The following is a 27,470-nucleotide window of genomic DNA, read 5'->3' as shown; positions in this document are numbered from 1 at the left end:
CATAACCATAAAAGAAAAAGAAAAAGAAAAGTGGCTGAATAAATAATAAATAAATAAATAAATAAATAAATAAATAAATAAAATAAATAAATAAATAGATAAATAAACATCAAGTTACATACTTGACCCGATAATTATAAAATTATTTAATCATCAATCATTAATATGAAGTAATCTAAGCAGCAAGTATTAAGAAATTTCAACAGGGGAAAAATGTTTGGTTTCTCAGGCTAATACAGAACACATAGTTTTTTAAATGTTTTTTTATAAAAAGATACTGCTTTCCCTGTCAGTTAATCCATGCTGTACTGACGCTGCCACAAAAACAGGTGGCGCTCTCCTTTAAAAAAAGAAGAAGAAGAAAAGAAAGAAAAACAATACAACCTGTAAACTGCATTTTCTCCTCCAGGTTTAAAGAATAGTACTGAGATTCCTCTTTTTGCGCCCTGTATGTCGGTAAAGTCTTCTTCACAGACTCATATGTTTTTGTATGCTTTGTGCTGAGAAACCAGAAAGTTAACATCTTTATAAAGCGAACCCCCCCCAAACCCTCCCCCATTTCAAACCCTACTCTATATGTACCCAAAGAAAGGCCCTGTGCTGATTTTCAATAATATACAGATTTCATATTTATAATAAGCTACTATCCTTAGCATTCAAACCATAGTTAAAGAATCATATTGTTAATACTAGTAGTACCGTAATCTTTAACCCTCCCAGCCCCCATTGAGCATGCTCAGAGATTGAAAGGGCACCATGGTAGGATGACAAATAGTTTAAAAAAATGGTAAAAGTGGATGAAAGAGTGACAACAATGAGGAAAATAAACTTAAGTTTGACCACATGAAGCTGAATCAGCACTATTGCCTTCCTTTCTTTCTTTTTTTTAGTGGATTTTAGGCCAGTTCTGATAATTCAAAAATGCCAACTTAATTAATTTCTTGGATTTCAGTCATTTCATTATTTTCCCTTTTTGGAATTTCCTAATAGATATGTATATTTAGGCCTATGCACTCCATATAAACTGTCTCCATCCACAAACCTTCACCGTCTTAATTGCATTCAATCAAATTTCATCTTTCTCTTGGCAGAATGAAATTAACTCAACATCTTTTCAAACTCATTAAATTTCAGCCACAGCTGGCATCTTTAATTTGCATTACCCAAGCTGTTGTGAAGGCCAAATTTAATTTGATTTTAATAATTCAAAAAACTCTCCAGTAGAAATCCCATAAGAAAAGATTTTTGAGTGGGTTTATAAGGCCCTGTATGGCCCGGGGAGAGGAGGGCATATATCACAGCTTCCTAAAGCTGTTGGGCCCTGACAGCAGAGAGGAAACTAACAGTAACTCACCAGGGGGAGAAAAGCTGTCTGCTGGCAAATATATATGAAATCTAACCTTTTCACTGGAAAACTCTATTGTATATCATTACAGCCTGAAAGGAACCAGCTCCTACAACGTTATGCTATGTCACAAAATCAAATACTTTTGTCCTATTGATCAATAGTTCCTGAAAATTAACACATTTATAAGAAACAATCTGAAATTTTCAAGGAATCTGGCATGGTTTAAAGTCTGATGAGGAAATGCAGTGGATATGCTTGCATAATTTGGCAATTTGTGATGAGAAAAGGCATTTTCTTTTTTTTACAGCATCTAAATATTGCCTGCAAGAGAACAATATACAGTGAATGAGGGTAGTAACATTTGTTAATGGTCTCCTGAAAATTAAATGTCCCCTTTCTAATAATACGGAATAGCAGTTATCATATAAATAAAGAAAATAAAAATAAAAATATAAAGTCATCAGGACCTGGGGAGCCATTCTGGTGATGACATTTGTTGCACCAGACTACAGAGGCTCAAGTTAGTGTGTATGGGATCATAGAGACGCGTTGTGATTGGATGACTGAAACGCTGATGTGTCTAAAGTTTAGAGTGCTGAGGTCTCACAGAGTCCTGAGGGGGTCAGGCTGCTTCAGTGCAAACAAACCTGGTCTCACAGAAATCCGTGAAATAGCCACGGATTTCGCTTAACTCAAAATCCGTGGAATAGCCACGGAATCACTCAAATTTCCGTGAAACTCATTCACTTGCATTGTAGCGAAATCCGTGTCAGTTTCACGGAAATTTGAGCAATTCCGTGGCTATTCCACGGATTTTGAGTTAAGCGAAATCCGTGGCTATTTCACGGATTCCTGTGAGACCATGTTGGCAGTCAATGAATGTAAATATTCTCAAATTAAAAGACAACAAATCTGTGAGTAAAATGGATTTTTTTCATGACAAAAAAGAAAAGATTTCATCTCGGATGTACTGTGCATGGCCACAGATGATGCTAGTTTAGTTAATTAATCATATCTGATACGGCTTGATGTGTCGTGACCACACTGTATAGGAGCCATGTGTGACCGGCGCTAATGGTAAGCTGTCGTCTCGTTGAAGAGGCAGCAGCTGTAGCAGCTACACTTACAGGCCTGCTGCTGTCTAATTGATGGATCATTTTGCTCTTAATTTGACCTCCTAAGGCTGGTAATGCCAGGCTGTTCCTCACCGTGTACAAGCTCTTACTGTGCTATTATACCCTTTGGAAAAAATAAATATACAGCTGCTCTTCACTGAAGAACTCTACGACTATATACAGATCCTGTGGCAGCCATGTAAACCTCTGAACCTGCTCCATTTAAGTGATGATGACAGATTTTTAGTGAGTTTGACGGGATATCCCACAGGATGTGCTGCCTGTCTGTGTCAGGTTTGGGGTTCCCCTCTTAGACTGAGAATGGTTGTTAGAAGGAAAAAATGGCAGCCAGTGAGAGAAAAATGGACTCTGTCACTCAGTCAATTCATTCAAAATGCCAATGCGTAATTGATTGCGCATCTCTTGCCCTGCGGTGCTGCTCCACATCTGATCAATATTATCATTATCCTAATTATGCTGTGGGTTAGCTCTCGGCCCCCGTGAACTGATGGTCCCTATTAAGAGAGAGATATGCTGGCACTTGGAGGTGAGGAGAGAGGGAGGAGGAGGTGAGGAGGAGGAGGGGAGTCTGCTCTCACCTGCTGGGAGCAGCTGGAGGAGCTTGGCAGCGGGAGAGGCCACGACCCGGCACCGACCACTGTGACACGCCGATGGAAATTTTTACAACTGCTGTCAGGCTCATTTGTATATTTTATTAAGCAGTTACAGATGCTGTGGTGTTTTACTGCTGCGTCTCCAGCTCAGCCGGGTGGCACTTTTACCACAGTGCTTTATGGTCAGATTATCTGTAATATCAAGGCTTTAATGACGACATGGAATTACTCTTCCTTCATTTATGGAATTGCAATGTGCTGACATGAGCAGAAGCAACATGGTCTCACAGGAATCCGTGAAATAGCCACGGATTTCGCTTGACTCAAAATCCGTGGAATAGCTACGGAATCGCTCAAATTTCCGTGAAACTGACACGGATTTCGCTACAATGCAAGTTAATATTTTTTCCTATTGGTTTGTTCCAAATCACGTGACTTTCAAGGTTCCGGCGGTCAGAACAAAAAACATGGCGGACAGTTCTCTCATTTTTAGTGAAAAAATGTATATTTTGTCTTTGTTTCTGCATAGAAATGGATTTTGATCACATTTGTAGCGAGAAATATATGTTTTATTTTCTAAATATTCACTCAGTGAATGTACATAATCACTTTGTATGTTGGAATAGCCACGGGATATGACTGTCATTAACTTGCATTGTAGCGAAATCCGTGTCAGTTTCACGGAAATTTGAGCGATTCCGTGGCTATTCCACAGATTCATATTTTTTTGGCGAGATCTTCACCACAAAGTGATTATGAACATTCACTGAGTGAATATTTAGAAAATAAAACATATATTTCTCGCTAGAAATGTGATCAAAATCCATTTTTATGCAGAAACTAAGTCAAAATATTGTTTTTTTCACTAAAAATGAGAGAACTGTCCGCCATGTTTTTTGTTCTGACCGCTGGGACCTTGAAAGTCACGTGACTTGGAACAAACCAATAGGAACAAATATCCATGGAATAGCCACGGGATATGACTGTCATTAACTTGCATTGTAGCGAAATCCGTGTCAGTTTCACGGAAATTTGAGTGATTCCGTGGCTATTCCACGGATTTTGAGTTAAGCGAAATCCATGGCTATTTCACGGATTTCTGTGAGACCAGGTTGAGCAGAAGACAGGGCACTGTGGATCAGTACTGTTTGGTTTAAGAGGCTGTTATTGTGTCACTTTTGGCACTACGGGACTGTTTTCTTCTTCTTCTTCTTCTTCTTCTACTGACACAATAACAGACAGATCACACCTCCGAGATGAAATGCTGTGATGCAGATGAAGCAAATGAGTGGCTAAAAGAATTAATCTGAACATGCCCGAAACAATGTCTAACCCACATATTCTACTCCACTAAAATAGTATAGCTTTATACATTTTTTTTCTGTTTTGTTTTAATATTCCTTAAACCCAGTAGCTATAAATGTAAAAGGAAAAGAAACCAAAACCCCTTTCCTCTTTTTTTTTTCAACCTGAAGCTAGTATTTCTTCTAAAGTTTAACTTGTAATATTATTAGTAGTAGTTTGTAGTATTAGTATCATTAATACTATATATTACTGTTCAGAACAATAAAAATGTTTGGTCCTTTGGTCCCTTAGGGGTGAAAGATTTGCAGTTCTACTGTTGCTAATGGAAACCTCAGTGACCTCCAAGAGTCATAGTTCTGCGCTTGCTGAGAGAGACGGTGAGAGAATAAGAGAAAGAGGGAAAGAGAAAGAAAGTCTGTCAGTGGACAAATAGAATAGCCTCTTTTTTTCCACTGTTTTTCTTGATCTTCAAGTTTTAACCCTCATTTGTCCAGTACAGTAAAAGCCACAAGCGCCTCTTTCCTTATATATATGTGTATATAATATGTATATAGAAATCTATTTGTTGTTGCTGCTTTTTTGTTTGTTAGTTTGTTGCTTAATTAACAATTCAAGTCTCAACAAGAAAAAAGTTCTGTTGTTCAGTCTCATCACATCTTTTTTCAGTTTTTTTTTCTTCTTCTCGTCTTTCTTTCTTGCACTGTGCCATCTGGTACTGTTAAGTCCCCCGGTGAAGCGCCTCCTCCTCTTTTCGCATCTTCTTTTTCTGCCGTAACCTATATCTTCATAAGTAAATGCTGATATGTCTTCAAAAATTCCTTATGTGTTGATTTTTTTAAAACATATTTTGCTTTCAAAGAAAAAAAGTTTAACTCCTCCGAGATATCTTCACGTGTCCTCTAAAACCTGAAAAATAGAAGAAGAAAAAAAAAAAGGCAATTTCAGATCTCACTGCTCATTAAGCTGTCATTCCAAAGACCCATTTCTTTAAACTTTGGATGGTCCAATATGGCTCTATTATACCAGTGAAATGGTCTGGAGAGAGCTAACCCACACTGGCACACCAATCAATCTTTGTCAATCACAATGATGACAGATTTTCCCATAATTAATACGCCTGCTGTGAAGCATATGAAATCAACCCGTATGGTTTCTCCATGTCTGCAGATACTAAAACTCCAGAAAAATATTCAGCTTTACATCCACTGAACACACACTATATTTAATCCTTATCTGTCACATAGATAAGAAAATCCTAAGCTCTTGAATTCAGTCAATCTGAAGAAGTAGGAGCAGAACGTTTGGCCATCAGCATGTGTCAACCGATTCTCTTTCAACCGGAGTCAAATCTTCAGCTTCAACAAAAACAACGTTGAGGGTTTTAATCTTGAACCAGTGACAGGTTTCTGACACTTTGCTGGCTCACCTGTGCTGCTGCAATGAATACTGAAGGTAGGCTGTGTCAGTAAGGGCGGCTGGCATCCTTCGGTCTCTTTAGCTGGACTTTCAACCTCTTCATCCCAATCTGAAAGCCATTCATGGCTTGAATAGCTGCCTGTGCACTAGCAGGGTTGTCGAAACTCACGAAACCTGTGAAAAAATACAAGTTCATTAGCCCCGTTTAGAATTATGAGCACCTAAAACAAGCTTTAAAGGAAAAGTCGGGAAGATTGTCATTTAATAACTGACGGTTAAGCTCATATTTCACTGATGAAAGTATTACAATGCTTATGTATTTGCAGTATTATATTTATTATTATTATTATTATTATTATATAGTAATTATGAGCTGGGTGTCTGTGACATTCCCAGAATTAAAACCTGCTGTATGACGTTACTGCTCATGCAAATTTGCTACTTCTGCAGCTTCACATTAAGCTACAGCTATTCAAGCCATTCATGGCTTGAATAGCTGGTCAAAAAAGCATACAACAGTTTATTTTAAGGAATGCCACTTTAACGTAAAAATTTAAGTCAATATTTAGAGATGATATCTATTACAAATGACTCAACAAGCAGGCAGAAAAAACTGCTGGAAAAAAAAGATGAGAAATAAAAACAAATATCTCCTGGTCTGTCTCCTCCTGAATGAGTCTAGATGGCGTTGTTGAGGCAGGAAGCGCTCAGTGTTTGTGACAGCGTGCTATAAAGCTGTTATCAAGCTAGAAACAGGCGTATAAAGTATTATTTTCTTCAGTTTATTATGTCCATCGTGACCACCACTGTGTCAGAATTGGATTTTGACCAGCTGCTTCTTGTTGCACAACTTCCAGAAACAGCTAAAATAACCTACCACTGTTGGACTCCAGGTGCAACAAGTGTGGGGGTGTTATTTTCATGAGGCATCACTGTGGTGATGCTGTCTCATGGCTGACAGTTTTAGTCTGAAAGAGATAAAATATCAGGCAGTCCTGGCATGTGAGGGAGGAAGCCATGTCCAGAATATTCTGAAGGTTAAGAAGGATGCAACTGCTGATTTTGGCGGGTTTAATGGACTATAAAAAGATGGATTGAATCTCTAATTGTGTCTGAATAATTACGTTTGGAATCTGTTTCATGATCAGGTCATGCCTACACTGTAAAAAAAAAAAACTGTTGTTTTTACGGTAAAAAAAAACGGCAGCTGTTGTTGCCAGAACTTTACCGTAATAAATACAGTAGAACTTTTTTAAATATTACGGTAAAAAGATATTGGCACTGTTGATTTCACGTTTAAGATTGCCATTTTATTCCATTTTTTACTGTATAAATAAAAGGTTTTTCCATCAAAAGAAATACTGTTTTGCCATATAATTGACAAGCAAATACTTTATAAATGAAAATGCATAAATTAAAGATTTTACCATTAAATATTACAGTATATTTTTGCTGGCGATATGGTGTTTAGTACATTTAACAGTGAGACAAAGTACTTTTCACAAAAGATAAATGCAAAAATGACAGTGGCGGCTTGTATATATATTACATTAATTACATATTACAGTGTATTTTACACTGGAGTAATGTATTTTCCCCAAAACAAAACTGTAAAAAATACTGTTTTGGCTGATATATACATTTACGGTGTTTCATTGTTACTGAAACTGAATTAACCCATTTATCATTTTACGGTCTTTTACTGTCATGGTTTAGCAGTTTTTCACCGTAAAATCTACAGATATTTTTTACAGTGTATAAATACTTTCTGTTTTTAACATGTGTTTTCCAGCTAAGTTCAGTTTTTGAATCCCTAGAAAGCCCAAAAAATAGAGAAATGAATGAGCACAAGTCCCCGTGCAAAGTAGTTCGACCAAAACAAGAGCAAACATAGTTCATCATGAGGAGACAAGCCTGCATTTCCCCCAAGATACACCCCTCCTCAAACCTATGCTGAACATCCTGTTTTCATCATGTGTAAAAATAAAGCCTTGAGAATTCAGTGACCAGAAACTGCAGTGGAGTGTGTCTCCGCTTGATGCGCTCCCCTGTGTCTGTGGTGTCATTAGGAGCAGCCGATGACCCGTGAAAAACAGCAGGAGCCTCTCCACGTCCACAGCCACCTGGGAGACATGTCTGCCTGGCCTGCTTGGCTCTGGGCTGGCCCATTAGGGCGAAGGCTGGGCGGCGCGGAGGAGGAGGAGGGCTGAGCGAACGCGAGTCTGAAGAAAGTCTAGAGGCAGGGAAAGGAGGTGACCTCCTAACCCGCCATCAGGTTAACACATTCGGGCTGGGAGCGGCGATGAGATGGAGAGGAGATGCAGCTTTAGAGCTCTCTTAAAGGAACACTCCACCGTTTTTTCATATTAAAACATGTTATTCGGGTAAGTAAGACGAGTTGATACAGACCTCTTGCGTCTCAATGCGTGCACTCAATCGCCCTGTCGCGCGGCGCCACTTGGCTAGCACTTAGCTTAGCCCAGTTCATTCATTAGGATCCAAACAGATGGACAGTTAGAAGCGACCAAACTCCTCCACGTTTTCCCTATTTAAATACAGCTACACGAGTAGTTAAATGACCAAGTATGGTGACACAAAATAAAACGTGGATCTTTTCGAAGCGGATAAAAAGGAGAACTATAATGTATGGCGGAATAGCACTTGGGAACACTTCGACTCGGCGCAGTAATATCATCACTCCTGAAAAATCTTCTTCCCTCAGGAGTGATGATATTACTGCGCCGAGTCGAAGTGCTCCCAAGTGCTATTCCACCATACATTATAGTTCTCCTTTTTATCCGCTTAGAAAAGCGCCACGTTTTATTTTGTGTCGTCATACTTGGTCGTTTAACTACTCGTGTAGCTGTATTTAAATAGGGAAAACGTGGAGGAGTTTGGTCGCTTCTAACTGTCCATCTGTTTGGATCCTAATGAATGAACTGGGCTAAGCTAAGTGCTAGCCAAGTGGCGCCGCGCGCCAGGGCGATTGAGTGCACGCATTGAGACGCAAGAGGTCTGTATCAACTCGTCTTACTTACCCGAATAACATGTTTTAATATGAAAAAACGGTGGAGTGTTCCTTTAAAGCCCTCCGCTCGCTCAACATGATCTCACAGAAATCCGTGAAATAGCCACGGATTTCGCTTAACTCAAAATCCGTGGAATAGCCACGGAATCGCTCAAATTTCCGTGAAACTGACACGGATTTCGCTTACAATGCAAGTTAATGACAGTCATATTTTTCTGGCGAGATCTTCACCACAAAGTGATTATGTACATTCACTGAGTGAAGATTTAGAAAATAAAACATATATTTCTCGCTAGAAATGTGATCAAAATCCATTTTTATGCAGAAACTAAGTCAAAATATTGATTTTTCACTAAAAATGAGAGAACTGTCCGCCATGTTTTTTGTTCTGACCGCCGGGACCTTGAAAGCAGTGTTGGGAAGTAACTAAGTACATTTACTCAAGTACTGTACTTAAGTACAATTTTGAGGTACTTGTACTTTACTTGAGTATTTCCATTTTATGTAACTTTATACTTCTACTCCACTACATTTAGAGGCAAATATTGTACTTTTTACTCCACTACATTAAGCTGGCAGCTTTAGTTACTTTTCAGATTCAACGTGAAAAAATACCATATATTTAATATGATTACACATTTATAAAACATAACAGTGTGTTAAGTAATTCACATTAGTCCTATCTGGACAACAGTAAAATGATACAAACATAAATGCATCAATACAAATAATCTTATAACATATTTAGAATATATTAAACAATCTGAGTGGGTTCATTCTGCATAACGAGTACTTTTACTTTTGATACTTTAAGTACATTTATATGCTGATACTTTTGTACTTTTGCTTCAGTATGTTTTGAATGCAGGACTTTTTACTTGTAGTGGAGTAAATTCACAGTGTTTTATTAGTACTTTTACTTAAGTAAGGGATCTGAATACTTCTTCCACCACTGCTTGAAAGTCACGTGACTTGGAACAAACCAATAGCCACGGGATATGACTGTCATTAACTTGCATTGTAGCGAAATCCGTGTCAGTTTCACGGAAATTTGAGCGATTCCGTGGCTATTCCACGGATTTCAGCGAGACCAGGTTGGCTCGCTCCTGTCACACATTACTTAAGTGTGCTTTCTCTCTTACTCTCTGTTTCCTTGTCTTTTGCACACCATCAATCTAAGTTTATCCCCTCTTTCTCCTCTCTAGATTAATTACACCAGTGTGCTCTCTCCGTCCCCAGGCCTAACATTATGTTGTAAATGCATAGTGTATAAGTCAATACTGCAAATAGCTCTTCTTTCATGAATTTATATGTTATTAAGTCCCCCCAGGGAGACGGGACTGGCGATCAATTTTGCCCAGGGTTCTGCTGTTCCCTGAAGTGAAAACAAATGCTGATCCATAATTGTCCTTTGCCTCCAACCCCCCCTCCACCCGCCGCCGCCATCCCCACCCGCCTGTCTCCTCAAAGTTGTTATAAGCCCTCAGGCTTGTTGGTGTGTGTTGGCTGACGGAGCTAAATGGGACGGGAGGCGTGGAGGAGTGTGAATCAGCCTCAGCAGTGAGGGTATTGACAGATATTGGGGTTACAGAACGGTGATGTGGATGCTGATACAGCACCTCAAGGTTTTCAGGTCACACAGCTGCCAAACAGAAACAAGGACATGGGCTCTGATCGACTGCATCATGGCTAGTTTGGCTACATTGTATTCAGCACATTTTCTACAGCACTGATGCTGAAACACAACAGTCATCAAGATGCAAATTCAGGTCAGTCACTCAGGGGTAAGATCCTTCAATCCTCCACGTCTGGCTGCTGTCAAACATCATAAGAATCTACAGCAGCTAAAAAATATTTGTTTAACAAATTGTGTGGTGCGCAGGATGAAAATAAACACTTTCATCATTGTGTAAATGTATTACACTATGAAGTTTTTCTCGCCTAAGCTGTGATTTTTTACACAACGCACACACGTCTGATTATTTTGAAAAAAAACTGCAAAAACAAATGTTGTGTCGTGCAAGAGCACATTGCTATGAGTCCATCTCATAAATACACTCATTATATGTTTCTCTTCAGTGTTAATAGGTGGTCACATAATTTGCCACATATTGTTCTCGGCTTTTTTCACCTATTAGAATCCACAGTGGGTCACATCTTTATGTGGATGACGAGACAAATTACAAACTAATAAAATCAAACTGAAAGTTTTATCCAAGAGGAAGTCTGTAAAAATGTACAGAGAGAGCAAAAGTCCCATATTCTTACACAATGGTGTAACTACACTGCAAAAAAAGAAAAGTTGGTTGAACTCAAAATTTCAAGGCAACAAACTTCGATAAAATTTTAAGTTGGACAATTAAACTAAATATTTTAAGTTTTGTTTTTGAGGTTGCTCAACTCTGAATTCAGATTTTTGTCAACTCAACTGTAAGTTGTACTAACTTATAATTTTACATTGTAATAACTTTTAATCCTTACTTCTGCTAACTTCTGCAATGTGCTGAATTGGCACGATTGTAACGCCGCTATGAAATGTCAGCTAATGTTGTGACCACAATTTTGAGTTAGCATTGATACGCTAATGGCTACTCTTGTAGCTGTAACAAGCAGCGCCGCTAGCATCAGTTAGCCGCTAGCATCAGTTAGCCGCTAGCATCAGTTAGCTGGTAGCATCAGTTACCCGCTAGCATCAGTTAGCCGCTAGCATCAGTTAGCCCCCACAGTGGAATGTTTTAAGTCTCGTCTCAAGACCCATTTTTATTCCTTGGCTTTTTAACACTGCGTGAGTTTTGTGGTCCTCTGTGTCTTTTATTTCTTTTATTTCTTTTACTACTTTTAACTACGTCTTTTATTTTATATTACTATGTTTATCTGTTTGATTGTATTGTTTTATTTATGGCATCATTTTAGATTTATACACTTATTATTTATTGCTGATTGGTATATGGAATTGTTTGTTTTATTGTTGATTTTATGTACAGCACTTTGGAGACGTTTGTGTTGTTTAAATGTGCTATACAAATAAAGGGGGATTGGATTGGATCAGTTAGCCGCTAGCATCAGTTAGCCGCTAGCTGTCGCTAATGACCGAATTTCACCGCTTTCCCGAATTTCCCAACAAAGAAATAAGAGTTATCAGAACTATTGTCCCTTGTTGTGAACCCCAACTTAAAGATATAAGTAACAACAACTCACCAACTTGTTTTTGAGCAGACAACTGGCTTCCTTTGTTGTGCTAACTTACATTATTGCCCTAAATGTCAATAATTTATATTTCCAAGTTTTACCAACTTAAATCACTGTTTTAGGCCAAAAAATACAAGTTGGCTTCTTTGCAGTGTGTGTGAGTGGCAGCCAGTAACTCACCGAAGCACTTGCTCTGGTTGGTTGCCCGATCCATGAAGACCTTAGAGGAGATGACGCTGCCGAAGGGCAGAAACATCTGCATGAGTTCATTGTCTCCAAACTCCTGTGGCAGGTGGTAGATGAACAGGTTACAACCCTCCGGACCTGAACACAGACAGAGAGAGAGAGAGTTGGAGTGTGAGGGACGGAGAGAGACAGCTGTGGATTTGTCATTTTGATCTATTCAGTCTCTCGTGTCGACTAAATCAAGATAAGTGGAAATAGATTTCCAGGATGTCTGTGACATTATCAGTGATAAGACATTAATGTTTTTAAACACACAAAGATAGATTTAAAGGTTTTTGCATTAATTTAGCTGATACTCAACGGATTTAACATTTCTATTTTACATTTTAAAAACTTTTCTGATTAAATATGAATATGAAGGACTAAATCTAGATGATTGATCACATTTTCATATAAGCAACTATCTGTGATGTGATCACTGTGCTGTAAAATAAATCAAATATAATTAACCAAAACTATTATTAAAACTAGATTATTATCACTGGAATGAAAACAGTGAATTGGAAAATTTTACTTGTAATTATCTGCATAGTTTAGGAACAATTTCGCGTCTTACATAATAATCACTTATGATGCAGCATTCATTCCCATACATGAATGAAATGCATTACACTACTTACCACTAACAATGTAATGTTGTGAAAAAGCATGCATTATTATAGATGCATCAATACGTATTTCACTTTTTTGAATACATATCACGACACACAGCTGATTTCGCGGCATCCTCATGAAATTTTTTTTGTTTTGCTCTGTTGAATTGGAGTTTAACTTGCCTATATCGCTTCAAAGAAAAGTTGTTTTGCAGTGTTTTAACATTATGATTTGTAGGTATAGCAGATACTACATTACAGATACAGAAACACCCCCAGACACACAATAATCTAATACTCACTCATAATAATGTGGTCCTATTCAAAATAAATTGTCCCCATTTGGGCCTTGGTACAGCTTAGCAATGTGAGACTTTAAGCAGCCGTTTCAGCACCAGAACAGCTTCCGGGTGGAAAATATTGACCTAAAATGGTCAAATTAGTTTGGGTTTGGTATATCCATGTTCAGGAAAACAAATGGTTCCAATTATTTCAAATACCCAAGTTGCCCAAGTTGTGGCAAAATAGTTTTTGGAGAATCTACTGCCTTTTTCCTTGGTATGGTGCCACGTTTTTGGTAAGTAATACAAAGCAAGAATACAGTAACTGCAAAATAGGGGTAAAATATAAAATTAAATATGAGGATTGATATGTACAAAGAATAAGATAATATAAAGCAACAAAACAGCCACATGTCCAATAATCTACCTACAACTACTTACAGGATAACTTTAAAGTCATTTTTCGCAGTTTTGCCTAGTTACTGCATTATAAATGCACTACTATGAATGCCCTCATAGATATGCTCTTCATAGAAAGTGTTCCAAGAAAGGGAAAGAAATAAAACCTGGATATGATGTGCAAAACTGAGTGCTTGGTTGCTTCAATCATACTTTCACACATCCTGTCTGACATCGTTATTTCTAATATTAAAAACACAACGACATAGCCAATAGCAAAAGAACTGCTTTTACTTATTCACTGCAAATGACACAGCCTCCATGCAACATGAATGAAATATTACTGTGTAAAACTGCAGAAGGTGTGAGTGGAAACCATCACATTGCAATGTGAGTTACTTGATCTTAAAGTAAGCTGCCACAATTTTATTTCCTGCAAACCTACTTTCTACATTTTCATTCTCATTTTTTGTAGTGCCACTACTCTCACAGCTAGGGATTTTATTCTATACGCTTTAATTATAACTTATCAAAACAAAAACCTGCGCCTATCTGTCTAGCCTACAGATTATATGTAACCTATTTTCAGAATGTACAATATAGTTGGATTAGCATTGTTCTATCATCATACTTTATATATCTATTACCTGGAATGAGATGTGGAGTGCATTCACTAACACTTTCAGCTGTTCAACTCTATCCATTACACAGAATGAGATGTGTACAGTGTTAAAGTAATATTCTTCTCTCACCCTCACATTCTTTATATATCTATTACACAGAATGAGGTGTGTACAGTGCTAAAGTAATATTGGTTTCTCATGCTCATCTTCTTTATATGACTATTACACGGGATGAGATGTGTAAAAAGTAATAATGTTCTCTCACCCTCACCTTCTCTCTGCTGCTGCTGCTGGATGACCTGGGGTGGTTGGGGCAGTGTCTGGCCAATGGGAGTCAGTGTGGTGGCTGGGTAGATCGCTGCAGAGAGACGGAGAGAAAGAAAGAAAGGAGGAAGAAAGAAAGAGGGAGAGAGAGGAGAGTCAAAACTGGGAGCCCACAGAGAACGGTGTCAAGGATGCTTAAGGTCGATCACACAAGCAGAACATGTGTAATCAAAGGCTCTCTGATGTTACGAGCTAAGGTTCTGTCCTACACCATCTGAATACATACAACTTCAGGCTACGTTAACATGATGACGGTCTGAACAGAAGACGCAAAAGTGGCGTCGCGTCTTCACTTTTTATTCCTCGTTTAGACGAGCGTTTTCAGGAGGAAATCTGCTGCATACGGTGACGCTAAAGTGTGTGAATGTGATTGTATGCAGCCAGGCGGCATCACTTAAAGCCATAAGAGCATCTTTGGGCATGCAGAAGTTTTCACGCCACACATTTTCATCAGCTACTCCTTCCACAAAGTTCTCCACCATCACTAGATCTCCCAGGTCTCCTCCAAAGCCGTCTGGCTCCTCCCACCAATTGCTGCATCCAGAATGTGATGGAGGTAATTCCAGATCCTTCTCTGTTCACTAATACTATCTGTACATATCCTGGACATTTGGTGGAAAGACTCCTGTAAGTTTATTAGAGCTGCCAGAGCAGCTTGAAGGTCCCACCATGGAAATAATCCCACGTTTCTTTATTTCCTGTACTGGAGCATGTATGTGACGTAAACACATACGTGACGTGAGCAGATCAGATCAGAGTTTTGTGTCTTGTCAGTGTAGACGACACGCTACGGAGGAGAGGATTACACTTTTACACTTTGGAGGGTGGTTTCAGATTTTTGCGTTTTTAAGCCCCAAAAACGCCATCACCGTCTAAACCAGGGGTGTCAAACTCTGGCCCGCGAGGCAATACCAAATTATTATATTACATAGCTAATACTACAAATCCCACAATGCCCTGCTGTTGTTTTGGCGCGTCAATCAGGACAGGACCCAGAAACGCTCCTCTGTGACAGTCGTCATAGCAACCTCAAGCTAGAGCTGTCTCCCAGCTACCCCTTCCCAAAAATGGCGAAAAGAAAGGCAGAATTTATTAACCTGTTGAAAAAGTTTATTTTGATATTTAAATCAGAAGGATGCAAATAGAAAAGAGGCATACGATTTTTATTTAATAAATTAATGACACTGATGTGTTTTTTATTTGAAATTTGATTTTGCATGTCTGCACTATTTAGTTATATATTGTATGTTTATAGGCGTTGCTGGTTCCATATTTAATGTTAAAGCAAAACATGTTTGGTATATATTAAAAGGTTTTTTTGTTGAATGTTGGCCCGCGATTTTATTAAAGTTTTACATTTTGGCCCATTGTGTATTTGAGTTTGACACCACTGGTCTAAACGAAAGGGACTTCCGATAAAATATTTTGTCGTTTTTACCCGCGAGCGTCCTCAGACTCCTACTGTACTTACCCTGCAGTGATTGTCCTGTAGCTGCAGCACGTTCAGATTGTGAAACCACAGAAATACACATAACACAGTAAACAAAGCTGTCTCCCACCTGTGTATTGCTGTACTCCAGTGAAGGCTTGCTGGAGGGTGTCAGCAGCCGTGGGGCTCTGGGTGGAGTAGGGAGGCAGGCCGTTGGTGTACACAGTCTCCACAGCGGGGTGTCCGTTGGGCTGATGAGGGATGCCGGTGAATCCGTTGACGATGGGCGTGACGATGCTGGGCACAGCGGAGGTGGTGATGTTGGCTGGTGGAGAACTGAGGCCTGCTGGGAAAAAATGGTTTACTGTTACTGGATCATGAGCACTATATCTACAGACAGCTGCCTGATGCCACTAAACAGTTTCAACAACCTGTTTTTTCATTCTCAACTCGTCACATAGAGGCGCTGAGTCAGGACCCTGAACGCATCAAACTACAGCCACAGATTTAAACATGTTGCTAATGTTTATTTGACATTAAGTGGCTATATATAGAGATAAAATTTCTTATTTTGAAGTGTTAAGTATCAGGGGATAGGCCTAGATAAGTGTTTTATACTTCAGCCTACTCCCTTTTTTTCAAACCAAAATGATATAGGGAAATGCATATTGAATATTAAGTTAACTGGTTCTTATTTCTATCTCATTACTTAAACGGGGTGATGCTACTTTCAGCCATTATTACAAGGATTCACACGCACTAACGAGCACGCACAACCGAACCAGCTACCACAACAATTTGTTTGTTTGTTTTGTCAATGTTTTTGTTAGTTGTCAACAAAGAAAGGAGAGGCTCAGATTGAAACAGGAGAAACCGTGACTTCATTATCTGGTCAGGACGCCATTACTCCTCTATATCTTTACATAGTAAATAGTTGTGTAGTGCTATATTGATGTTCCAAATGTTGTGTACAGCCCCTTTAATATAAGTATGTTTGTTACGTTAGTAGTCAACATAAAAAACATGGCTTTTTGTTTCATTTGTGTTTTCATTTTTAGTCATTTTGTGTCTTTTCTGGTCATTTTGTGTCTTTTTTGGTCATATTGTGTCTTTTTTGGTCATTTTGTGTCTTTTTTGATAATTTTGTGGTCAGTTTGTGTCTTTTTTGGTCATTTTATGTATTTTTTTAGTCATTTTGTGTCTTTTTTTTGGTAAAAAAACATGGCTTTTTGTTTCATAGGGGACACAAAAAGCACTCCTGGGTGAAAGTCCTGACCCATTCATCTACCTCCTCCTCCTCCCTCAGCAGATATTCTCACTCTTATTACTAGCAGTCACCTGACTTGCTCTGAGCTTCAGATTTAGCCACAAATGTGTTTACATTGGAGTCAGATGGAAGCTTGATGTATCTCATATAGGATGACTAGTGCGCTGTTATCAGACGCCGAGGGCCGTGACAAAGTGTTTGTATTTGATGAACTGAGAATGAGAACACTCTGGTTGTAATGTATTAAGATGTAGGTTAGTGTACTCATAAACATGCTCTCTTTTTGTGTACAGAGAGTAAACACACCGCAGCACAAATAGACACACACAAACACACACACACACACACACACACACACACACAGCGCTGCATCTCCTCTCTAATGCAAGGACACGGGTGAGACGTGAGTCTGTCACATATCCGCCGTTTGTCGTGACACATCCTGCAGAATAGCTGGGAAGTCAACCTGTGAAAAATGAGCCTGTCCGTAATGTTTGTGCGATACCCTGCTGGCTCTTACTGCTCAAGATGATGAAACCACTATGCAACTTCTGAGAGAGAAAAAAGGAAAAGATCTGGACTAAATAGAAGGAGATACAGAGGGAGATTCGCTTGAACGAGCAGGTAGCAAAAATACAAAGATGCCTCTTACTTTTGTACATCATAAAAAAGACAAAATAACAACAGTTGGCAGTTTGACAAATGGGTGGGTCATAACATATATGGTACACGTCTGAAAGGCAGCTGCAGGATGGTTCATGAGCGGAATTGAAATTGGATGCTCCCTGTCCTCTCTCATTCAATGCATTTTAAAAGGACCCTCCTTTGGAAAGTGTTTCCAATTATGCCAGGAACATCAAAGTACCCATTTTGAGCAGAATCTCACTGTGTGATGGTCTCTCTAAAAGGGCTGCTCCGTGGCAAAGCATCCAAGCTCGTTGAAGTACAGCTCCCCTGAGGACCACCTCTCAATCTGGAAACCCTCGCCCTGATTGGACAGAAAGCCCAGGTTGTCACGGAAACCCTCCAGCAGGCCATATCCCCACAATCTGGTGCCTGAGTAAAGAACCCCCTGTGAGAGGTGGTCCAGATAGGGTAAACAATCACATCCAGTATACACATAGCATATGCTGAGATTTATGCTAATGCCACGGTAAATATGCTGTACATCACACGCTGAAGCCTCCCACCACTGAGTAATATCATCTATAGAGCCATATGGAATTGCTTTCCTTCTTCTGTACGCACCTCCTCTCCTCTCCTCCTCTCCTCTCCTCTCCTCTCCTCTCCTCTCCTCTCCTCTCCTCTCCTCTCCTCTCCTCTCCTCTTCCCCTCCCTCCTTTCTTTCCTTTCCTTTCCTTTCCTTTCCTTTCCTTTCCATTCCATTCCATTCCTTTCCATTCCATTCCATTCCATTTCTTCCCTTTCCTTTCCTTTCCTTTCCTCTCCTCTCCTTTTTTCCCTCCCTTGTCCCTCAGCTCCTCTTCTTTCCCCTCCTCTTCCCCTCCCTCCTTTCTTTCCTTTCTTTTCCATTCCATTCCATTCCTTTCCTTTCCTTTCCATTCCATTCCATTGCATTCCTTTCCATTCCTTTCCATTCCATTCCATTCCATTCAATTTCTTCCCTTTCCTTTCCTTTCCTCTCCTCTCCTCTTTTTTCCTCCCTTGTCCCTCAGCTCCTCTTCTTTCCCCTCCTCTTCCCCTCCCTCCTTTCTTCCCTTTCCTTTCCTTTCCTCTCCTTTCCTCTCCTCTCCTCTCCATTCCATTCCTTTCCTTTCCTTTCCTTTCCTTTCTTCCCTTCCCTTCCCTTCCCTTCCCTTCCCTTCACTTCCTTTCCTTTCCTCTCCTCTCCTCTCCTCTCCTCTCCTTCTCCTCCTCTTTCTCCTCCTCCTCTCCTTGCCTCAGCACTTAAGTCATGAGGAGGCTGACAGTGAGGCAGGCAACTGCAGTGACCAGGGGAATTGCCCCGGTCCAGTGAGAGCTGTTGTGTCTTTTGCACTGGTTTCCCTTTTTTTTTTTTTTTTTTGAAGCCTCCCCACGATTGCTTGTTTCCTGCGGAGCTGTGATGAATTAGACTGCAGCTTCAGCCCATTCTCCTACCAGGACCCAGGAGACTGCCGCTCCTATTCTGAGGGCTAGAGACAGCTAGTCTGTTCGGGCCACACGCACTCTACTGTACCGCCAGATAATGCACCCTCTCCATCATCAGGCAAATTCATTTTCCAAGGCTTAGCAGTGCTGTGGGAGCACGTGTCTATGTATGTGTAGCAGTTGTGGTGATAGTAGGAGCAGCAGGGGTAGTAGTAGGTGGTCGTGTGGACCCTTACATGCAACTACCCAACTTCTAGGGTCAGCAGTTGGACGGGAAATCTGTGGTAAAGGAGAAAATATGATAAAAGCAAAAGATTGTGGCCACTAAGTCCAGTCAGGTTATCAGTGGTGGAAGAAGTATTCAGATCCCTTACTTAAGTAAAAGTACTAATAAAACACTGTGAATTTACTCCACTACAAGTAAAAGTCCTGCATTCAAAACATACTGAAGTAAAAGTACAAAAGTATCAGCATATAAATGTACTTAAAGTATCAAAAGTAAAAGTACTCGTTATGCAGAATGAACCCACTCAGATTGTTTCATATATTCTAAATATACTATAAGATTATTTGTATTGATGCATTTATGTTTGTATCATTTTACTGTTGTCCAGATAGGACTAATGTGAATTACTTAACACACTGTTATGTTTTATAAATGTGTAATCATATTAAATATATGGTATTTTTTCACATTGAATCTGAAAAGTAACTAAAGCTGTCAGCTAAATGTAGTGGAGTAAAAAGTACAATATTTGCCTCTAAATGTAGTGGAGTAGAAGTATAAAGTTACATAAAATGGAAATACTCAAGTAAAGTACAAGTACCTCAAAATTGTACTTAAGTACAGTACTTGAGTAAATGTACTTAGTTACTTCCCAACACTGCAGGTTATCATGCTGGAAATGTAACTGCAAGGAATAAGCATAAAAAATCAGCTGTAATAAAGACAGCATAGATATTCTAGTGAGGCAAAGCCAGTGGTGGAATGTAACTAAGTACATTTACTCAAGTACTGTACTTAGGTACAATTTTGAGGTACTTGTACTTGACTTGAGTATTTCCATTTTATGTAACTTTTTACTTCTACTCCACTACATTTTTAGGCAAATATTGTACTTTTTACTCTAGGATAAAGCTGCCAGCTTTAGTTACTTTTCAGGTCGAGATTTAACATATTTTATGTGATCAATGTAAAGTGATTAGACGTTTTTTTAATTAAATCTTTTAACAGTATATTAAGTAATTCAATGAGCCCTATCTTTAAAATTAAAACACTGCATACATTAAATCATCAATACAAATAATGTAATAATTAATTTAGAATATATAAAACAATTATAGTGGGTCCATTCTGCATAACCCGAATACTTTTACTTTTCATACTTTAAGTAGATTTTGATGCTGATACTTTTCTACTTTTACTTCAGTAAGATTTGGATGCAGAACTTTTACTTGTAGTGGAGTAATTTCACAATGTGGTATTAGTACTTTTACTTAAGTAAAGGATCTGAATACTTTTTCCACCACTGGGCAAAGCTCTGAAACATTTATCCACAATAACTAAACTAAACTGAATGGTAACTGTTAGAGCCATTTTGTATATTGTGGAAAAGCTGATAAATAATTCAGATTTGTAGTTCATAATTCATAGTTCTTTATTAAGGTTGTAAGAATGCCTGAGATGGCTGAGATGTGTGTAACGTCATAATTGCTTACTTTGTTTTTAATTAGGATTATGGAGACGAGGAGAGCACACTAGTTTTTGACCGTGCTCATAATTATTATTATTTTTTGGATTGCTGCAGTTTATTGTTTGTAATGCTCAAACGAAAGGTTTTCAATAAACCATAAGACAGAAACTGTGGGATTTTTTCGGCTTAAGACACGCGCCAACTACATCCTCAGGCTCCATAATTGAAGTGTGAGTTTCAAGTAAAACTAAATCCAAATCATTTTGGAAGTCAGCTCTGTCTCCACTGTGTTAAAGTGTTTATGTGTTTTAGTCTTTTTGGTCATTTAATGTCTTTTTTTGGTCATTTTGTGTCTTTTTTTGGTCATTTTATGTCTTTTTTGGTCATTTTGTGTCTTTTTTTGGTCATTTTATGTCTTTTTTTGGTCATTTTGTGTCTTTTCTTGTCATTTTGTGTCTCTTTTGGTCATTTTGTGTCTTTTTTTGGTCATTTTATGTCTTTTTTGGTCATTTTGTGTCTTTTTTTGGTCATTTTATGTCTTTTTTTGGTCATTTTGTGTCTTTTCTTGTCATTTTGTGTCTCTTTTGGTCATTTTGTTTCTTTTTTGGTCATTTTGTGTCTTTTTTTGGTCATTTTATGTCTTTTTTTGGTCATTTTGTGTCTTTTTTTTAATCATTTTATGTCTTTTTTTGGTCATTTTGTGTCTTTTCTTGTCATTTTGTGTCTCTTTTGGTCATTTTGTTTCTTTTTTGGTCATTTTGTGGTCATCTTGTGTCTTTTTTTGGTCATTTTATGTCTTTTTGGGTCATTTTGTGGTCATTTTGTGTCTTTTTTTGGTCATTTTGTGTCTTTTTTTGGTCATTTTGTGTCTTTTCTTGTCATTTTGTGTCTCTTTTGGTCATTTTGTTTCTTTTTTGGTCATTTTGTGGTCATCTTGTGTCTTTTTTTGGTCATTTTATGTCTTTTTGGGTCATTTTGTGGTCATTTTGTGTCTTTTTTTGGTCATTTTGTGTCTTTTTTTGGTCATTTTGTGTCTTTTCTTGTCATTTTGTGTCTCTTTTGGTCATTTTGTTTCTTTTTTGGTTTATCTGAACTGTGAGTGTGAGATTCTGTTCAGTGAGCGGGGGTCGCGGACAACATGCATGTTAAATTGGGGGTCCATAATTGAAGTGTGAGTTTTAAAGTAAAACTAGACGGAGCCACACTAACAGTAACAAACACTATAGTAGCTGGGTTAAACATCACAAAACGGGGTTATGATATAAAGAAAGACAATAAGCAACAGCATGGCCAATAAAACACTGATTACATGAGAAAGTCATTGATGTCACTGCCACAATGACCCAATATCCAACAAGAGCAGAGCCTGAGAATGTTCTTTTCACTACAAATGGGAAAGTATTTCCTACTATCCTGAACTAGAAAATAACAAGACATTTTCATTTTATACCTCAGTGGACACATAGTTCTTGCATTGTGGGAAATTGTATTCATAGGCTGTTTACAATGCACACACAAGAGTGCAAATGTCAGTGTGTGCTGCGTGTATTGGCCTGTAATAATGACATGTTGTTCCCTCTCTGGCATGGCTGAATACGAAGCTACGGGACAGCAGATTACATATTCTATACAGCTAGCTCTTAACTATCACTTCTCCACTCTTATTACTGCAAGAGAGAGGTCTGCACTGCAAAACAGTATGTATATTATGTGTATGTCACATATATTTATGTTATGGAAGCAGAATTACATTCATATTCTTGCGGGCTGCCTCTTCGAGGAGGAAAACTGTTGATTTGCTCCTTGCCACGATTGCTTCACGAAAGAAGTCTTTACATGCAACAGAAGCATTTATTATGCTAATTATACATTCAAATCAACGAGCAATGCTATCCCCATACTGGAGTGTGCAGTCATTACCAGCACAAGGACTGTCTTTCGCTGGAGCAAGTAATAAGCACTCAAAACAGATGCTTTCATCTAACTGATTTAAAATGTGATGCATTTAGACTCAAAGAGAAAATGTCTGTCTGGTCCTTAAAGTGTGAATAATAAATCTGAATATGGGAAGGGCAGCTTTTCAAAGGCCAATTGGTATACCAAGGAAAAACTATGTGACTTTGAATTCTGCCCTTTGAATATACGTTTTTGTGGAGCAAGTAAAATGTGAATGCTCTCCAAAATTAATGCGTTTCATTGTCTGCAAATTTAAACCACATCAAAATACAATTTTAAACTGAGGTTTTCTGTGTTAGAAAATGGGCAATTCCTACTAATAATGCAATTCACAACTGCTTGTAGGTTTCTTTATATCTTTCCATTTAAAGGCCATAAAAAAAGCAATTTTCTCAATCAGCTTCTTACTATGAGTGATGGACTCCCACCAGAACACAAAATTCTGGAAAAAAAAATTAAGTTAAATTAAAGTGGCAAATCTACGGGAAAAAATGTGCAGATTTATGAGATTTAAAGTGGTGAATCTGCGAGAAAAAAGCTTTTTTTCCCACTTTTTTTCTCGTAAATCTGTGACTTTTTTCCACGCAGATTTGCCACTTTAAATCTCTTAAGGAAGGAAAAACTGTGTGACTTTGAATTCTGCCCTTTGAATATACGTATTTGTGAGGCAAGCAAAATGTGAATGCTCTTCGAAATTAATGCGTTTCATTGTCTGCAAATTTAAACCACATCAAAATACAATTTTAAACTGAGGCTACACTAATGTGTTCTGTGTTAGAAAATGAGCAATTCCTACTAATAATGCAATTCACAACTGCTTGTAGGATTCCATAGTTTCTTTATATCTTTCCATTTAAAGGCCATAAAAAAAGCTCTTTTCTCAATCAGCTTCTTACTATGAGTGATGGACTCCCACCAGAACACAAAATTCTGTTTATGTGGTATTTCACATGAAAGATCTGTATTTATTTGGTGGGTTGCCAGGCCACTGTCAATCACACACACACCCACACAGTCCTGATGACGCAGATTAGATGATTAATGTTTTAGATTTTTGCTTTTTTACCCATAGTTATGAATATTTAATGCGGTGGAGAAATATTAAATATTTTACGTCAAGTTTTCAGGGACTTTAAGTTTAAACACTTGTTGCCATTATAACAATGTGCACTCCATCTGTACTCTATTATTTGAAGGGTTTCTGCTTAGGCAGAGTAGGATTAGTGCCTTAATGAATTTATTAAATCTTCCACCTGTTGGCCCTTTCCACTGATGACCTGTTTCTGGGAATGTGGTTGTATGCTGAAAAACCTAATAAACATCTCCATCAGGACAGTCGGAAAATAGGTGCTATGAGAGTTGCAACTGAATTGAACATGAAGAGTCAAATCACAATCTATAAAGCAGCTATTCTCAACCTTGGGGTCCCGACCCCAACTGGGGTCGCGAGATGATTTCTGGGGGTCGCCAAATCATTTTGGAAGTCAGCTCTGTCTCCACTGTGTTAAAGTGTTCATGTGTTAATGTGTTTTAGTCTTTTTGGTCACTTCATGTCTTTTTTTGGTCATTTTGTGGGTTTTTTTAGTCTTTTTTTGGTCATTTTGTGTCTTTTTTGGTCATTTTGTGTCTTTTTTTGGTCATTTTGTGTCTTTTTTTGGTCATTTTGTGTCTTTTTTGGTCATTTTGTGTTTTTTTTTTGGTCATTTTGTTTTTTTTTTAAAGTCTTTTTATGTCTTTTTTGGGTCATTTTGTGTCTTTTTTGGTCATTTTGTGGTCATTTTGTGTCTTTTTTTGGTCATTTTGTGTCTTTTCTTGTCATTTTGTGTCTCTTTTGGTCATTTTGTTTCTTTTTTGGGTGATCTGAACTGTGCGTGTGAGATTGTGTTCAGTGAGCGGGGGTCGCGGACAACATGCATGTTAAATTGGGGGTCACGACTCAAAAAGGTTGAGAACTACTGCTCTAAAGTACAAACAACATGACGCACTAAATATAACTTCCACATAACAGAGCCTCTCGTACTGCCTACTCCACTCTCGAGGATAAAGTACACACAGTGCATTGACCATACCAATGTGCCTAACGTTCAGATCCCTGAGCAGAGCAGCTGGGCAGCTCGTGAAGCTCTGCTGCTCGTGCGGAGCTCCGTTTTGCTTACACACATCAGATCTGCTCTGGCTGAGAGCTGTGGCTGTGCTCTCTGAAAGGACTGGCACGCAGCAGGAACAGGGATACCTTTTACTGTCACAGAACTGTTCTCCTGCGCTCCTGGGATCTGTTATGAGTCTGATGCAATAGGTCTGATTTAAACTGAAAGGGGGGAACATTTGTGTTGCAGGGACTCTGGCCCTTTGAGCATCTGGCTATGTTCTGAGTTGATACCCATGCCCTTGAAGATAAAATGTCAAACTAATCTTGGGAAGAGTAAAGTCTTTAAACAAGTAAATACAGTGAGTGCATTTTTTGAAGTTGAGACGGGCTGAAAGCTGGAGGTCACAGCATCAATTAAGACACACAGGTGTTCATTTCCCCAGCTGGTTCATCTGGCTCTGAACTCACTACAGATCGCTTTCTGTTCCAAATATCCTCAATGTGATGCGTCACTCGTAGCAGAAAATCTCTCAGATTGTCATTCTTTCTCATTAGCTCGCCATGCAGTGCTGTTTTTGATCATTTCCAACCTGATCTGCCCTTAGCATTAGCTTACATTAGACTTGGCCAACACATACACTACCGTTCAAAAGTTTTAGAACACCCCAATTTTTCCAGTTTTTTATTGAAATTCAAGCAGTTCAAGTCAAATGAACAGCTTGAAAGGGTACAAAGGTAAGTGGTGAACTGCCAGAGGTAAATAAAAAAAGGTAAGCTTAACCAAAACTGAAAAATAATGTACATTTCAGAATTATACAAGTAGGCCTTTTTCAGGGAACAAGAAATGGGTTAACAACTTAACTCTATGGAGTCTTGGGCTATTTTGTCCATTTTTGAATTCTTTTCATGTCTTTGTAAGTCATTTTGTGTCTTTTTTTGGTCATTTTGCGTCTTTTGGTGTCTTTTTTTGTCATTTTGTGTCTTATTGTGTCTTTTTTGGTCATTTTGGTGTCTTTTTTTTGTCATTTTGTGTCTTTTTTTGGTCATTTTGTTTCTTTTTATAGTCATTCTGTGTCTTTTGGTGTCTTTTTTTGGTCATTTTGTGTCTTTTTTTTAGTCCTTTAGTCCAACATAAAATGTGATTTTGAATCTTTTTTTTTTTACTTTCAAAACACTATCATGCTCAATAAAGAATTTTAAATGTTGCAAATGTGCATTCATTTCAGAGTACACTGACACATCAAACTGCATCATTTTCAATTAAATTCTGGAAAAGTTGGTGTGTTCTAAAACTTTTGACCAGTAGTGTATAAAATGTGTGTAGAACATGTTTGAGGCATGGTGGAGGACAGGTGCACATATTGAGAAAGATCACCGTGTCAAACAGCTCATTAGTTTCATGGTGTTTGTCACCGTTGAAGGGTTCTGCATCGATGCTGTAACCGTGTTCAAATCCAGCTGCGATGTGGGGGCTCATGCAGCCTTCCTGTGAGTGTGAGTGGGTTGTTGTCTCTGGCTGCAGAGCATCTGCAGTATATTTTGTGTAATATGTACTTGTACATGTTCAGTATACAGCAGCACCATGCAACAGAACATTAGAGTGACTTTGATTACACACTTCTCACATCCTAACAAAGCATCTTTGACACGACGTGTTCCTCACCACATATACCCAGCAGGATCTGCATCCTCACCCTCTTTATCTCTCTCTCTCTCTTTTCCTGTTACCCCCGCTCTGCCTCTCCCTCCTTGTTTTGTTTAACTTTTTTTTTCTCTTCTGCAGCGCTCAGGGAGCGGCACCTGGTGAACATTATTTTCAAAAAGCATCATCATGCATCATTGTAAGGATACATGCTCTAATCAGCTGAACCATCTGGCAAACGGCTTATGCACCATCAAGCTTAAATGCTTTGCATCTGTTGATCAAATGGATGTCTCATTGTTTTCAGAGTAACACCCTTAACCTCTGAGCCTCTTTGTACTTCGGCTCGCTGTCACAAACAAGATTTTTATGTTGCAGAGGTTACACCGATCATTTAAATAAAAGATTAATGTCACACGTTTACCACAAGATCAGGCAGGGTTTTTCATCTATTAAACTACTATTAGAGCTTCATGTTAATGCAATAACCTGTGTAGGTATAATTCTAGCTGTCAATCCAAAATTACTCTCATTTTGGAAGGAAAGGGGATATTAACCTTTCTACCTTTTTTGTTACATTTGACACAGCCGCCAATGTCAGAATTTATTGATTTGTTTTGAGCTATAATTTGCTTGATGAGACAACTTAATGCATAAATTACACCTCTGTCGAAGAAGAGAAGCACTCTGCTCCCAGGCCCTAAAAACAGATTCTGATATTACAATGAATTATTCTACTGACTCGTGGCAGACATCCTACAGTCTCTCAATAGTGTCAGTCTCTTGGCCTACTTATACAGACAGCCTTGCCAGTAATGTTA

General features: G+C 38.5%; 1 protein-coding gene across 1 annotated transcript in view; it reads right to left on the bottom strand.

Moving 5' to 3' along the window:
- Window positions 1–4,070: 4,070 nt before the first annotated feature.
- celf5a (cugbp, Elav-like family member 5a) overlaps window positions 4,071–27,470 on the bottom strand; it is a 294,626-nt gene continuing 271,226 nt past the window's right edge. Inside the window, exons 8-12 of the mRNA XM_059342003.1 lie at window positions 16,041–16,253; window positions 14,423–14,515; window positions 12,196–12,339; window positions 5,809–5,972; window positions 4,071–5,288 (exon numbers count right to left, since the gene is read on the bottom strand). Of these exons, the coding sequence (XP_059197986.1) occupies window positions 5,845–5,972; window positions 12,196–12,339; window positions 14,423–14,515; window positions 16,041–16,253 (578 nt within the window). The 3' untranslated portion in view covers window positions 4,071–5,288; window positions 5,809–5,844. The remainder of the gene's footprint in view (window positions 5,289–5,808; window positions 5,973–12,195; window positions 12,340–14,422; window positions 14,516–16,040; window positions 16,254–27,470) is intronic.

The sequence above is a fragment of the Centropristis striata genome, chromosome 9, assembly GCF_030273125.1.
Source record: "Centropristis striata isolate RG_2023a ecotype Rhode Island chromosome 9, C.striata_1.0, whole genome shotgun sequence".
Taxonomy (NCBI): domain Eukaryota; kingdom Metazoa; phylum Chordata; class Actinopteri; order Perciformes; family Serranidae; genus Centropristis; species Centropristis striata.
The sequence above is the reverse complement of the archived record's forward strand: the minus strand, read 5'-3'. Positions and strand labels throughout refer to the sequence as shown.